General features: G+C 33.7%; 1 protein-coding gene across 1 annotated transcript; it reads right to left on the reverse strand.

Annotated features, from left to right (window-relative positions):
• Nucleotides 1-1,885: 1,885 nt before the first annotated feature.
• Nucleotides 1,886-14,460, reverse strand: LOC106132779 (proton-coupled folate transporter-like). Its single transcript, XM_013332308.2, has 5 exons — nt 13,202-14,460; nt 7,139-7,240; nt 4,487-4,708; nt 3,819-3,975; nt 1,886-2,413 (listed from the first exon to the last, which is right to left on the reverse strand). The coding sequence occupies exons 1-5, from the start codon at nt 14,181-14,183 to the stop codon at nt 2,314-2,316; spliced, it is 1,563 nt and encodes a 520-aa protein (XP_013187762.2). The 5' UTR covers nt 14,184-14,460; the 3' UTR covers nt 1,886-2,313.
• Between the last annotated feature and the right edge of the window lie 1,137 nt (nt 14,461-15,597).

Here is a 15,597-nt window from a genome sequence, read left to right on the forward strand (position 1 = left end):
TTATCCCTAACGGGGTAGACAGAGCTCACAGTCTTGACAAGACTGAGATTCCACGTTTAGCTGTATGACTTCATAATTGAATTGAGATTCGAATAGTGACAGTTTGTTAGCTCATCGCCTATGTATGTATATTTTATTCTGATTTAGTATCATTTACGGCAAGGGAAAATTAAAAAAAAACAAATCAACTTCACAACTATCCTAACTTAGAATTTAATGTGGACAAGAGATACATTGTTGTGATTAATTGACTTATATGAAATTTTAATAAAATCGTGAGGAACCTGCACATTCAGGCAACTGGATGATCGATCCAATACTATTTAGGTTCCCCTACAAAGGTTGCGGGGGAACGGAAACAGAATTAGAAATAACAAACGGAATTAGACGGGAACTTGATTTACTAAATCTAGGATCCATGGTTAAAGGCATAACCCGGGCCCCTCTCCAGAGTGGCGAGGATGAAACCCAGACTAAAGCCAGGAGGAAGAAGAATGTCAGTTCTTTTGTTATCTGATTGGTTCTGGTTTTGATCAAATTTTCTGGATTGACACAGGGTAATAAGGAGTAGATAGGTAGATAGGTATATAAGTACTCTTATGTCTTTAAGTTAATTGTAAAATAATTGATGCAATTTCTTTTAAGTATTTGCCATTTTACGACATCCATGGGAAAGAGATGGAGTGGTCCTATTCTTTTTGTATTGGTGCCGGGAACCACACGGCAACTAAGGGATAGGCGTACAAACTTGGGATTATTTTTTAGGCGATGGGCTAGCATTCTGTCACTTTTTGAATGTCAATTCTATCATTAAGCCAAATAGCTGCCAACAGTCTTTTCAAGACTGTTGGCTCTGTCTACCCCGCAAGGGATATAGACGTGACAATATGTATGTATGTATTTGCCATTTTGAAAATCCATACTACAAATTAATAGTTTTATCCATATTAATATTATGATTGCTGCCTGTCGTTCAATCTGTCCGAAACGCTACTTGTTTTCACGGCTGTACCTTTGCCAAAACAGTAAGTAAATTACAATAGACAAGACGAAAAAACTATGATATACATACTGTGTCTAAAAACAGTAATCGGACTCTCTCTTTCTCATCTTTGCGTTTCCAATTGCAACCTTGGCTACTATCCAGTTACTAAGAATCTTTAAGCCAATCTGATATAATATCGGACCCGTCCGCGACAGACAGACGGACCAAACTTCTATGATGTATTTCTTCAAGTCTTTATTAGCTTTTGCACTATTGTTACCAGATGTCAAGAGCTGGGTGAATATTGTTGATAGATTTACTCGTAAAACGAAAATACAAATTAACTACTTTTAAACGACCTATATGTTATCTAGAAATAGAGTTCAATTTCTGGAAATAACATCTAATACACATAACAACAAACAGTATGCTATGTTGATTTGTTTCTTATAACTTTGAGAGTCTTGATCTGAAATGATGAAAACTTGATCGTCAAATACATATTATAAGATTTATTTATTTCATCTTTATGCCTCACGAGGTAGATATGGCTATCTCTTATTTTAATTCATTAATTATAAATTTCATACTGTCTAGATACCTACATAAGTGACGCACGTTGTAATGAAAAGTTATATATTGTCTCAGCCGTTCTTTCAATAAATAGATTACTATTGTATATTGTTTACATTATGATTGAAGGCTATTGAACTGATTGTTATTATAAATTAAATCGCAACAACGTTTAGTTACTAAATTACCTTTTTTCATTTATTTCACTGGATACTATATAACAGGATATATATAATTTGATAGATAGGGTTTGTATTAATACTAATATAGCCGTTAAAGCTGAACGTGGCCTTTATGTCTTTTAAAGACTATTGGCTCTGTCTTTTCCCAAGTCTAGTCTGATATAACCGTACATTTAGGACTATCCTGTAAGCGACCAGAAATAAGCATTCATTATAATATAATTTCTTTAAAAAATAAGCTTGACGAGCTAGCAGAGCGGCCTTGGAGTCTTTGCGAGACTGTTGGCTCTGTCTAGGGATAAAGACGTGATGTATGTATAGTTTCGGTTTTCTTATGATTTGAAAAAAAGAAAGAAATTGGCCGATTCATTCGGATGCTTCAACATCTGTGATGGGGCACACCTGCCTTTGGGAAAGAGGCGTGTATGTTTGTATATATTGACACACCTTTTACTTCTATATTTTAATAGCTTATATAAATATTATTCATTTAATTACTAAAAACTTAACATTGATTCTCTGAGACTTAGAATTTTGGTAACTTTTGACTAATGAAGGAAAAGTAATATCAGTTTAAAATCGTGAAACTTCATTCGATCTCGCGAAGTCCTCTTTTCTCTTGGGATCTGTTACAACATCCCTCATCCTTCTTCTCACAATCACGTAGATTACCCTGAAATAAAGTAAAAGAGTTACTTCTATGGATAAGCTAAAGGCATAGTTCTACCATCTCTGATTCCAAAACGTAAGTACACACTTTGAGTGGAGAGGCGAGGGAAATCATCGTGAGGAAACATGTAAATTGTATGTGTAAAAATGTGTAGCGGTCCAATACGGGTTAAGGTTCCCACACAAAGGTTACGAAGGTTAGGTGGGAGTCGTTTCGTGAGAAAACCTGACTCACCCAATCCAGGATACATGGTTAAGAGCGTAGTCCTGGCTCCTCTGCAGAGTGATGAGGATGTAACCAGGACTATAGCCAGGAGGAAGAAAAATAAATTATTTATTAATATATTTTATATACATCATATACATACATACATATAATCCCTTAGAGAAGAGAAGAAGAGATTCCCTTAGAGATTTTTTCAAAAACCTAAATATTTTAACTTTGCCCTCCCAATACATATTCGATAACATCATGCATGTTAGGAAAAACTTAGACTCTTTCAAAAAAGTAGGTGAATGTACTTGTAGATCACTGCGGAACAATTACAAGTTGTCGATCCCAGCACATCGGCTGGCTAAGGTAGGGAAATCATTTCTTATTAATTGTATAAGATTTTATAATAAATTACCAAAAAGTGTTCTTGAAATGAATGATAGAAAATTCAAACAGTATATTAAAGTTGAGCTTTGTAGGAAAGCCTATTACAGCACGGATGATTATATTAATGATAAACATGTGTGGCCCGAGCTGGACATAATGGCCTCTTAAATGCTTGTGTATTTTTGACATGATCTGGACATAATTTGTACAGTATGTACATATTTTATTTTATATTTATTTTATTTGACGAAATATTCGTATTGACATAATCAGTTCTACATTCATACATGTTTTTTAATGTAGACAATGTGCATTCGTCCACGATTTAGATTTAAGAGATCTATATTTGTAAATTGACGTCCTATGAAAATGCTGCAGTGTAGTTTGTTCCGCCGCTTCTTCTACACATGCGCTTTGGAAGCGGTAGTAGTTATAATTAGATTTAAGTTATGTGACGTCAATAAGTGATACCTTGTATCCAATTTTGAAAATAAATCTATTCTATTCTATTCTAATCACGTCTATATCCCTTGCAGGGTAGGCAGAGCCAACAGTCTTGTCAAGACTGATAGGCCACGTTCAGCTTTTTGGCTTTAAGATAGAATTGAGATTCAAATAGGGACAGGTTGCTAGCCCATCACCTAAAAAAGAATCCCAAGTATATAAATAAGCCTATCCCTTAGTCGCCTTTTACGACATCCATGGGAAAGAGATGGAGTGGTTCCATTCTTTTATTGGTGCCGGGAACCACACAGCACTACACACCATACGGCAAATTATACACAGAGAAATATAATGGTTAACTCACATGAACAACGCCAGTGCAACCACTGTGAGTGCAGCGTCGAAGAGGTAGAAGGCGCCAGGGAGGGTGTCGATGGTCATCGTGTAGATATAGCTGGACGTCGGCATGTAAATAGAGGGTGCTATGGCTTCTGTCACACCCATTAGTGCACTTAGTTTTGCTGGAAATTATAAAATTTACAAAAATTTTAAATGTTGATAGAAATACTAGTCTTATTTGAGGTAATTGGCCCTGTTTATCCTGTCAGAGTATAAGTGGTAATGTAAACGTATAATAATAGAAATATAATTTAGCGTGAGCTAAGCATAATTTCTAAAGGCAGGAATTCCTGATATTTTTGGAGATATAATCCCAATAAACCTAGAGTTATTAAATCTTAAACTTGTAAATAGAAGGTATAATTCAATTCATCTTCTTAATATTAAAGAGACACTGATTGACTGACATATTAACGCACAACCCAAACAGCTGGGTCTTGATATTTCAAATTTGGAATGTTAGTAGGTCCTTCATGTGGTCTAGGGTTTACATCATTTTGACATTACAAGGGTACTCTAAACATCAAAACAACTGATCTCGTTGTTGTCTGAATTCAGATGAAGATGATTGAATTTATTACAACACATTACTTAAAATCAAATTGAAATTCTAAATAATGAATAGAATCTTACCAATTTCATCTGTCGGTACACTTTTCGTAGCTATAGACCTTACAGCTGTAAGACCAGTATGACTAAAAATGTTGAACAGAGGAGCAGCATAATACCAAGGTCTGGTAGGCGCAAACGCAAACACGAAACATGCAGCTATCCTGCTCACACCAGCTAGACCTCCGATGGCACTGTCTTGGACTTCTAACATCTTGCTTAGCACTGATATGCAGAACACGGTACCTGTCGAATTAAAAGAAGAAAAATTACAATTATTTGAACCACCTATTGTGTAGTTTTTCTGTCTTCGTCTTTCTTTTCCTGGCGTAAGTCCCGAGTTGCGTCCTCTGAAGAGGAGGCCGAGGTAAGCCCAGGACTCACGATCCTGAACTGGGTTTGGTCATACACAAATTATTTCAAATTTTATGTACTTTTTACTCAATAGTGTATTGGTAGATGACGGTAAAAATTTTCGAACTATACAGAGTGTCTGGTTACATATTTGAGAATATAATCAAAATAGTACGAAGTGTGCCGTGTGTTTCCCGGCACCATTACAAAAAAGAATAGGACCACTTCATCTCTTTCCCATGGATGTCGTAAAAGGCGACTAAGGGATAGGCTTATAAACTTGGAATTCCTCTTTTAGGCGATGGGCTAGCAACCTGTCACTATTTGAATCTCAATTCTATCACTAAGCCAAACAGCTGAGCGTGGCCTATCAGTCTTTTCAAGACTGGCGGCTCTGTCTACCCCGCTAGGGATATAGACGTGATCATATGTATGTATGTATGTATGTAGTACGAAGTCTCAAAATTTTTGGACACCGAGTAACTTCCCGCGAGCGGGGAGACGGACGACCCCGCCGCGCAGTTGACTCGTCGTTGAATTCATTATTATCAGAGCACCGCCCGCGTGGATTCCCACACGTCTTGCTTTTGTTGAATCTTCATTATTTAAGATCTGAGAGGAGCTCTTATCGATGGCGTTAAGTGAAGCGCTCTTCATTCATCTATTTTTACCCGCTATTGTTTCAATATGTAACGCAATTTAGCATTTTTTTTATCTTTATATGTATCTGTATTCCGAATACCTATGAAAAAATATCGTCCAATCATAACTTATAATTCTTGGATGGTGTAGGTAATTACATAATACATAATATATATATTTGCATACAGAATAATTAATCATACTATTTTTAGGTACTTTTTATTGATATATTTATATTATAATTTCTATTGGTCTACTCATTATACTGTAGCACAAATACCTATTTAATGAAGTATCTTATTTGCGCAGTTCGACTCCCTTTCAATACCCTTGTCAGCTTAACCGATTGAGTTGATATGGGAAGGCGCCAATCGCCGCCGCCTTAATTGGTAACCACATAATTATTACGTAGGAAATCTAAATAATATCCAATAAATTATACAAACATCTATCCATACGTACACTATCACACATAATGTCTTTATCATATAATATTACGTCTTTATCACTTACGGTGTAGACAGAGCCTACGATCTTAAAATCACTGAAGGGCCACGTTCAGTTCAGTTGTATTGCTTAATGATGGAATTGAGATTAAAATAGCTAGATAGATATGCAGAAATTACATATCTCCACTTGCCACGATCCCTGCAAGCCTCATGATGTTAGTTTTGTATAAAATTAAGAATTTCCCATTCTTACATAATGCTTTCATTGTACTTATATTGTATATCTATTTATTAGGTCTATTTATTATATTTAGGTTTTTTTAAAATGTTTATTTAATTAAGGGACTTTTGTCTTTAAGACATATCATAGTCGCATTGATTTATGTAGATATTTTTACAAACAATTTTTATCGCTTACATTGCACAGACAGATAAAAATGCATCTCTTATCACTACACATCCTTGACCCATAGATAACTTCCCAATATTTGAATGGTTTAAAAAAAGTTATTGCGTCTTTAAAGTTGTTTAGTAAAATCATGTGCAATGTCATTTTAAAAACTTTTTAAATAATAACTTCTTTGATTTGCTTATAAGTCAAAGGAAATATAATTGTTTTTATATCATTGAAGTAAGCAAACAGATATATAACACATTTCAATTTTAGTTTTTTTTTTTAAATAAGCATTTCATTATTATGTAGCTGCTTGCCTAGTATTGTCTAAAATGTCGTGGATAAGCGAGAATTAAAAGTAAATTAGGTATACTTACATGCATACATTTCTCAGAGGAGTAGGTAGAGACCACATCGACTACTCGACATGATCCCTGCATTCATCTTTCGCTTCATCCACATTCATAATTCTCTTCATGCAAGCTCATCGGTTTAAAAATTGATAACAGAAATAGATTTATTTTCAATATATCATATAAGGTATCGCTTATTGACTTTAACATATCTTAAGGATAATTACATCTACTACCGCTTCCATATCGCAAGTTTAGAAGAAACTGAGGAAGAAACAACACTGCAGCATTTTTCAGCGGACGTCAATTTAAAAATATGATTATAGTAAAAAAATAAGAACGGTTAAAAACATGGGTAATCCTTTTCAGAAAGATGACCACGAATATGATTTTAATAAAAATATGAATACATAATTATTCCGAAATATATACCGAGGATACTTGCAGCCAAGAAATAATTGATAACAATATGAAATCAACTTACCAACAAAACCAAGAAGGATGTTGATTGTGCCATAAATACTGTATTCCACTTCATTCAACTGGAATTTTCGCCTCGCATACAAATAACTGACTTGTGAATCACCTGTAAAAAACGTCACAAAAATCTGTTTTAAAAAGAAGAAAAAAAGATGCAAGAGAGACGTTACACATTTTGTAAGCAACTACATAAGAAAACAAAGTCTTGTAAGAAAGGCTTATAAAGTAAGTAATTGACTTAAAAAACTAACTCAAAAGATTAGGGTCTTTCCACAGGGCCAATGACTCCTTTTTAGAGTCAAGGGTCTAATCCGAGTAGCAAGTTTTGACGCTTACCGATACTTATACGGTAAGGGAAAACATCTTGAGTGTACTTCCAGACACCTGAATATGTTACTATGTTTTAAGCTGGGTTAGGTTCCCTCGAAAGGTTGCGAAGGTAAGAAAGCATCGCTTTGTCTAAAATCGTGAGCTACCTATTCCACCATAATGTCGTGGCCTTGGTTTATTCTCTTGAGAAGAGTTAACGCAACTGAGGCTGATGATGATACAAGGTAGATGATGATGAAGCTAGCAAGAGTTTCCGAATCTGATATGTAGGGCTCGAAATAATGAAGAATGCTACAAAGTTTATCACAATCAAACATCGCGTTAAACTTATTTATTAATTATTTTGTCTATTAATAAATCAGTAATGTAGGATTTTTCATAATTTCGATGCTGATTTATTTCATGATTGACGACACACAAAATATAGTTCATTCTCATTTCATAATTACTTATTCGAGTTGATTGCAGATTCAATTTGGTTCGAAATAAATTAATTGTTGGATAATAATCTTTACTCTTTATTTATTATCAACTAGTTTTTTTCGCGGCATCACCCGCGTTAATTCAAATACGAGTACTTTCCGTATCAGCGAGAATTAAAATAAAATAGCGTTTGATCCCCATCGGCTGACTGATATATCAATGCACAGACCAAATCCAACTGGATTTCAAAATTTAAGATTCAGTATCAAAGATTATTTGGCGTACATTATAGGATTTCCCGCGGGAACAAACATTATGTACCGGAATTTATGCGTTTTACACTTGAGCGGAGCCAAACAAAAGTGGTTGTATAGGTTCTTGGGTTTGGATTCTTAGGCTACTCGTACTAGTTTTTGAATCTCAATTATTATATTATTTAGCCATTTACAAAGGTATCACCCAACTTCTTTGACAATTGGCTCTGTCAATTCAGTTAGGGACAAAGAGGTGATTTTGTATGTGTGAAAAGGTATTAATAGTTATATGATTGTCGACGCAATTCTACCAATAATCCAACGATTCTGTAATAAGAAATAAAATTACCACAATCTTAACATGCACGTATATGCTACGTATATTTGACGTCCTGGTTCACCTCAATATCATTGACCAAGGTCTTTTAAAGTGTAATATTCATAAGATATCATTATGGCACAACTTAAAGGTACGGTTACGTTATAAGAGTTCTCTTTATTGATCATTAAGGACAAGGTATAAACTATTCATGATAGCTGAAACTTAAAATGGGTACTATCAAATTTTAATGTATGTACTATGCGCTATAGTAAAGTTTGTAACCTACCTATATAGAGTAAGAAAGTTTAGTTTCTTCTTCAAATTTTGCGTTTATAATTAAGAGTCTGGAAAAGGACATACATTATTTTCTATCTCAGTAAAAATTATAGTTTTCATAGTATTTGCAAGAAACCTGTATTCTTTTGTAGGGAACGCAGCTACGGGTAAAAGCTAGTGATTGTATAATGATGATCTCATACGTCGAACGTAAGATTGGAAAAGAGAGGCATTATTCCATACGTAGGTATAATCAAATCTTAAAAAAGTAGGTACTCCAGAGGGAGTTGACCTCAAAATAAATATATAGATTGCTTGTTCCCTCAATTATTAGAGTTTAGATTGATTTGTATAATCCTTAATGAGAAAGGCTAATCCTTAACGCACATACGTATAACCCGTCTTTATCCCTTACGCGGTAGAAAGAGCCTATAGTTCGTGGTTTGAAGGTCATGTGTAGCTGTGTGTTTGTGTACTCGTACTTATGAGAAATAATAGCTTGAAATGGCAAAAGAAGTATGCCGAAATAGATGCAAGGCGAGAAGTGGATCAGGCCAATATAAAATCAGTGGACACTGGAAATTTCTATTGTAATATTAATATGTAGAAGTTACACTTAACAATTTTTTATTAGCCTGAAGGTTGGTGCGTTCTGGATTATTTTTAGCTTATAACCTACATAAAACTTGATAAGTATACATCTTTTAAAACTGAGTATACTTAGAAATATACTGTCTTTCAGCTTTGATACAAAAACTGGTCATAATCGTATGAAGCCAAGTTTTAATAGGTAAGTAGGCAATTGGCATTTATTAAGGCTTGCTCGCACCTCGGAATGCCTATTTAGTCACTGGACTCACTTGCATTGTTAGTGGGATTTTACACTGGCACCGTTTTTCTTTTTTTACAACTGAGTTTAATAAGTTTCCTTATGTAAATATAATAGTATTATACTGCAAATGTTTTTTAGACTTTTCAAGATTGAAAGGCCACGTTGAGCTTTATGGCTTACTGATGGAATTGAGATTTAAACAGTGTCAAACTGCCAGCTCATCGCTCAAAAGTAGAATTCAAAGTTTATTAGCCTTTTCTTTGATTAAATTTTAGCAATAATTTATTGTTACATTTTTAACAAGAAACAACGTTAAAAATATTATACACCATTTATATTATAATAATTATATTGCAGTGACGCCTGTACATACAAATGCAAAATATGTAAATTCATTAATTCATATAATCACGTCTATATCCCTAGCGGGGAAGATAGACCCAGCGGTCTTGAAATTGGCCACTTTCAGCTAGTAGGCTTAATGATATCTAGAATTGAGATTAAAATAGTGACAGGTTGCTAGCTCATCGCATTAAAAGAATAATCCTTATTTTATAAATCATCGACATCCATGGGAAAGGGGTGGAGTCGTCCTATTCATTTTAAAGTAGGTGCCGGGAAACACAACAAAGTTTTTGAAAGATGATAAGTATATCAATAATTTAAAATTTTTATGACAATCGGATTTACCTACCTCTACCTTTATATATATATATATAATAAAATTCTAACTGATCGATGTCTGTACTTGAAAGATATTCCAAATACAATCGATAAGGGCAACTATAATCACAAAAAGTGATTTTTTGGAATTTCTGTCTGTATATATGAATGTGGATAGGCTCGTACTTATAAGTCACAATTTAGTTTGCTGCGCCAACTAGTTTCGACTATAGGTACGTTGTATGTCAATCACTTAAGCACGCAATAGTTTTATATATTGTAGATTATTTGATAAATGAACCCTTAGAGCAATATGTTTTAACGAATCGAAAGGCCTTGTTGTTTTAAAAATATACCTTTATGTATTGTGTTATAAAAATTATTCATTAATTAGTTCATGTGCCGTGTGGTTCCCGGTACCATTAGAAAAAAGAATAGCACCATTCCATCTCTTTCTCATGGATGTCGTTAAAGGCGACTAAGGGATAGGCTTCTAAACATGGGATTCTTCGTTTAGGCGATAGGCTAGTAACCTGTCACTATTTGAATCTCAATTCTATCATTAAGTCAAACAGCTGAACGTGGCCGGTCAGTCTTTTTACGACTGTTGGGTCTCTCTACCCCACAAGGGATATAGACGAGATTATATTAATGCAACTAACCTACAAAATTAATAAAGTCGTATTTACATAAGAACGACTTTATTAATTTTGAAGGTTAGTAGTTAACCAAATATGTAGGTTCGTAGAGATGTTATTGTCTTTATCCCCGGATGTTAAAGTCAACAACATTATAACTGACCGATGTGAACGTATCTTAATGGCCAATGCAATTTGTACTAAATACTACACAGGCAAGAAAAGAATCGGCGAAGGTGCAGTCTACGAGATAAGGCAACATTTATGAAATTATTTTATACGTGATTGTACACGCTTACAAATAATAACTGTACTTTTATCCTACAAAAAAATATTAATGCCAAGGTCTTTGCAACGACGATTTTCATACTGAAATAAGTTATTGTCACCTGATCGAGAAATAAGGTTTTATATGTTTGACGTGTCTATTAACATAACGGAAGGAATACATCCATTTTTGCTTTATTGTCGAGATGGTTTTCAGCTATAATACAAACATGCCATGACGGTATCTTTTACAGGGGTGGATAGACCAATGCAAGATTCTTTATTATTAAGGTTTTCACATTGTTTGAATATCGCGTAAATTAATTGTTTTAATATTGACTAAATACTAATTATTTGATGAAGAATTGATTTGACTGAATTTTCCAGGATAACAGCCATGTGCGCGTAACATCGCGCGTGTCAAGGCTACCCACTCACCGGCTCGCCTTGTAATACTTGGAGGAAAGAATATTAAACAAAAAGAATTCGTTAAACTAACAGAGAGAATAGTAAAATTATTTGAATAATTAATTATTTATGATTGTTTTAATTTTTAATAATGGATAAAAATAAAACAAGTAAGTTAAACGTATGTGTGAATTCTGGCAGATGCAAGAGACAATGAAGACAGAACAGGTGCATCGTATCGTCGTATAAGCCAAATTATTCGATAATTTTTTTTTTATATTAACTACGCGAGTTGATATGTATATTAAAAAAATATTATAACGATTTGATAAGTGAAAAAACTCTGAAAAATATAATAAAAAAAATAATTAAATGTAAAATTTACTACATACATACATAAATCACGCCCCTTCCCCGGAGGGGTAGGTAGAGACCACATCTTTCCACTAGCCACGATCCCTGCATACTTATTTCGCTTCATCCACATCTGTATTATTTTTCTTTCTAATTGTAGTAAACAGCTCCAGGTGACCAAAGTGGAATAAACCTCTTTTGTGGCTCTTTGTTTGAAAGGTGTTTAACAAGTGCAGTGCCACTAATTATTGTTTTATTGTGTATGAAATCCTGACTGTTAAATGTAGTGCCCTTCACGTGATCTTTTGTAAGAATAAGATACGTATTTGACAAAACAAATATTATTTTTTTGATAAAATCTGTTTGGTGTTAACTCTGAGTTTTGTTTTGTTTGTCTGTATATTTCGATCTTTCAGATGTTTGTCCGGGGTTTTTAATGCTATAGAAATTTTCAGAGACAAATATTAATTTAGCGTCCGTTACTCGCAAATGACTGTTTTATGTTTTGTCAAATTTCTAGTGGTCTTTAAATTTATTTGATAAAAACTGAACAAAAATTAACTTTTAAAAATATGATTTAAAAACTTAACTACGCATATAAACAATATACAAAAAGTTATGTCGTCAGCTAATCAAGACAAAACCTATTTTGTTTCCTATTTTACTTGTAAATTAATACTTCTTGATAATAATAAAATTCGTGCATAAACAAATTACCTACATAAATTAGTTCATAGAATTACTTACTAAGGAAAATTCATTGATTCTTGTTAAAATTATGACAACACATTACTAACCGGATATAAAAGTTAAACATAATGCAAATATCAATGAACGATAACCTGAACAATTAAAAGAGGTTGTTGCAAAATTTGTATTATGTTTTTTGCGTAAGCAGTATTGTTATGTAATTTTACTCTCACATTGTTTATTCGATGTAAAACATTTCTGTAACATATTGTGGTGGTGCCATACCTACCTCAAATAATGTAACATTATAAATGCGAAAGTAGTTTATTTTTGTTTATTTCGTCCTAGATAAACACTCAACCGATTTTGATTAAACTTGGCACCAATGTAGTTTAGATATCATAAATGGATAGGTATAAGCAAAATTTTTTTAGTAAGAAATTTCTACGGGAACTGGAACAGAAATTTAAACTTAACGCGGTGAAGCTGCTAACGAAAGATAGTCTAAAATATATTGTCATGAGACATATTTATAAGTTCTCCAAATTGTTACACTCAAAAGATTTTTTATTACTTAGCAATTCATACTTTGAACTGTTATCTTACTTACCATAAAGTGGTCCAACCATCAAGAGATACAGAATTAAAACCATAATAATCTGAATTCTTCCGTTTGCGGCTCTCGGTCTGAGAGCAACAAGGACAGTGCTTCCAACGAGACCAAACACATCACGAACTACTCTTCTAAATCTATTTTCTGTCACTTCACGGCTTGATGTTATTTCATCTTCAGTCACCACATCTTTCAGTCTTAATATTCCATAAGCAAATGATGCAGAATGTAAAACTATTAATAATGAAAACACTCCATAGTAACCTAATGCTCTTAGCAACACACCACTTAAAGCAGTTCCTGTAGGATTTCCAAAACTGACAAATATTGTGACAATACCCAATCGAAATGTTCTATTCTCTTCTGTAGTTCTATCGGCCATAAAACTGTACATTCCCATGAATACTATGATGTAGCTGCCAGTGAAAGCCGCAGGTAAAGCCTCTATGAGGGCTGTACCAATCAGAGACACTTCCTTGAAATAATATGTAGCAAATAAAAGCCCTATATTCGTTAATATTTCGCCGGTGAAGGGAAACAATATGCAAATTTTTCGCTTTTTGTACTTGTCACTCCAGGCTCCGATAAACAGAACCATTACAGCAGGAATCGCCGTTTGCAAGGGGAATTTCCAGGCAATCACTTTCGCTACTAATATTTGAACCTGATTAAGTTCATTCTCCAAGCCGGTCGTATTCAAATCCCTGATTCTGTCACATATCTCGTCTCCAAAATTAAAGTTAACTCTGCATGATTTCTCCAAGTGCATGTTTTGTACAACCAGCGAAGATAATGACGTGCACAGCATGTACATAAACAAACAAGGTTCCACGGTCGTTTCACGGAAAAAACTCTTTATTTTCTTGAAAATATTTTTCGTCTTTTCCATCCATGACGCTGTCTGCAGATTGTTTGTGAGTAACGAGTTTGAATTAGCAAGGTCATTGTTGTAGCAAATTTTTTCAGTACTCGCGATCATTGTTTCTTTCTTCGGTTTCTCGGAGCAATACGCCTGTCGCGTTTGCAGTCAACTGTCCGTAACTGACTATACTTATCGAAGGCTTTACGTTTCCAAAAACCTGGGCTGTAAAATCAACTTATAAATTGTAACGCGGCGCGTGTGTACGTTGCGTTCAGAACGCATCTCAATGATAACAGAGGTCTCGGCGAGTACGACACTTTTAAATAAATAAGTCATTTATCTAAGCACCTTGAGTCACTCATCAGCAATCTGCAACACAAGTGCGATTAGTAAAACTGTCACTCAAATCAGTGTTAAAGAGCATTTAAGTAGTATGTTTTTGTTATCTTTTGTTTTATCGCCAAAATTAAACAGTTCAAGAGACAATGTACCTAATCTCATAATACTTTTTATTGCACTTTTACATTTTATAATTATGAAAGGATTTTCCTAAGAATAAAACGTTTTATTCTTCTGTTAGGTTATTTAATATAATGCTGTTGTTGTTTGTCATATAAAAAACATGTTAAATGAAATGATATTTTACAAATATGTTTTGCTAAGCAAAATAAAAACATATTTTATTTGGAAGAAACGCCTTCGGTGTATGCGAAGGCCTTTTCACGTCATTTTACGTTTCAATTAATTAATTTAAGTTTTATTAGTATGTGCCAAAAAGCGACTAAGTACCTACTTAACCCCCTCGAGGCAAGTGTCCTTAGTATGATTGTAGATACTTTTATGTAAGAAAATACAATAAATAATAAACTTCATAAAACACAATAGCGAAAAAGTTGACTTAGTGAATTGTAAGATAAAATACCGAAAAAAAAACAAAGTTATTTTTATGAAGAAGGATATTGTGAGAGGTATTCTTGACAGATATGTGCCTAAAATTTTGTCAAATCCTCTTTGTTCGGATTCATAAGGAGCTTCTTTGGCAAAACAGAAAGACTGGACAGTCTAGATAAGTCACAAAAGTAATTGACTATCTGATTACAGAAAAGAAAATTTAAATCTTCGTATTGTTTTAACACTGTCACAAATTCCGGCGTCAAGGGATCATGTTGTAATAACTTTCTAATTAGGTATCCGCTTTTTATGGTCAGCCTTTATCATTTTCACTGGTTCTTGAACTTTATCTGAATCAATTAATAACTATATAATTAATTAAATATTCTACCACATTTCGTCGAAATTACGATTGTTTGGCTTAATATGTATTGGTTGTTTAATAGTTTTAAAATGGCCTTTCAGTCTTTTCAAGAACGTTGGCTCTGTCTACTCCACAAGGGATATAGAAGTGATTATATGTATGTATGTATCTTTTACAACAGCTGAAATTACATCTAGAATAAGCAATTAGGTGTACTTGTATATTACTTTCTATAACTCTACGTATTATATATTTCCCAAAACGATTCCGGGTTAC

Source organism: Amyelois transitella, chromosome 19 (assembly GCF_032362555.1).
Source record: "Amyelois transitella isolate CPQ chromosome 19, ilAmyTran1.1, whole genome shotgun sequence".
NCBI lineage: Eukaryota > Metazoa > Arthropoda > Insecta > Lepidoptera > Pyralidae > Amyelois > Amyelois transitella.

Coding starts and splice junctions, on each gene's coding strand:
- LOC106132779 (XM_013332308.2), bottom strand. CDS start 14,183: ATGATCGCGAGTACTGAAAAAATTTGCTACAACAATGACCTTGCTAAT. Junction 7,241..13,201: donor GATGGTTGGACCACTTTATG/GTAAGTAAGATA, acceptor CGTTTTTTACAG/GTGATTCACAAGTCAGTTAT. Junction 4,709..7,138: donor CATCCTTCTTGGTTTTGTTG/GTAAGTTGATTT, acceptor TTAATTCGACAG/GTACCGTGTTCTGCATATCA.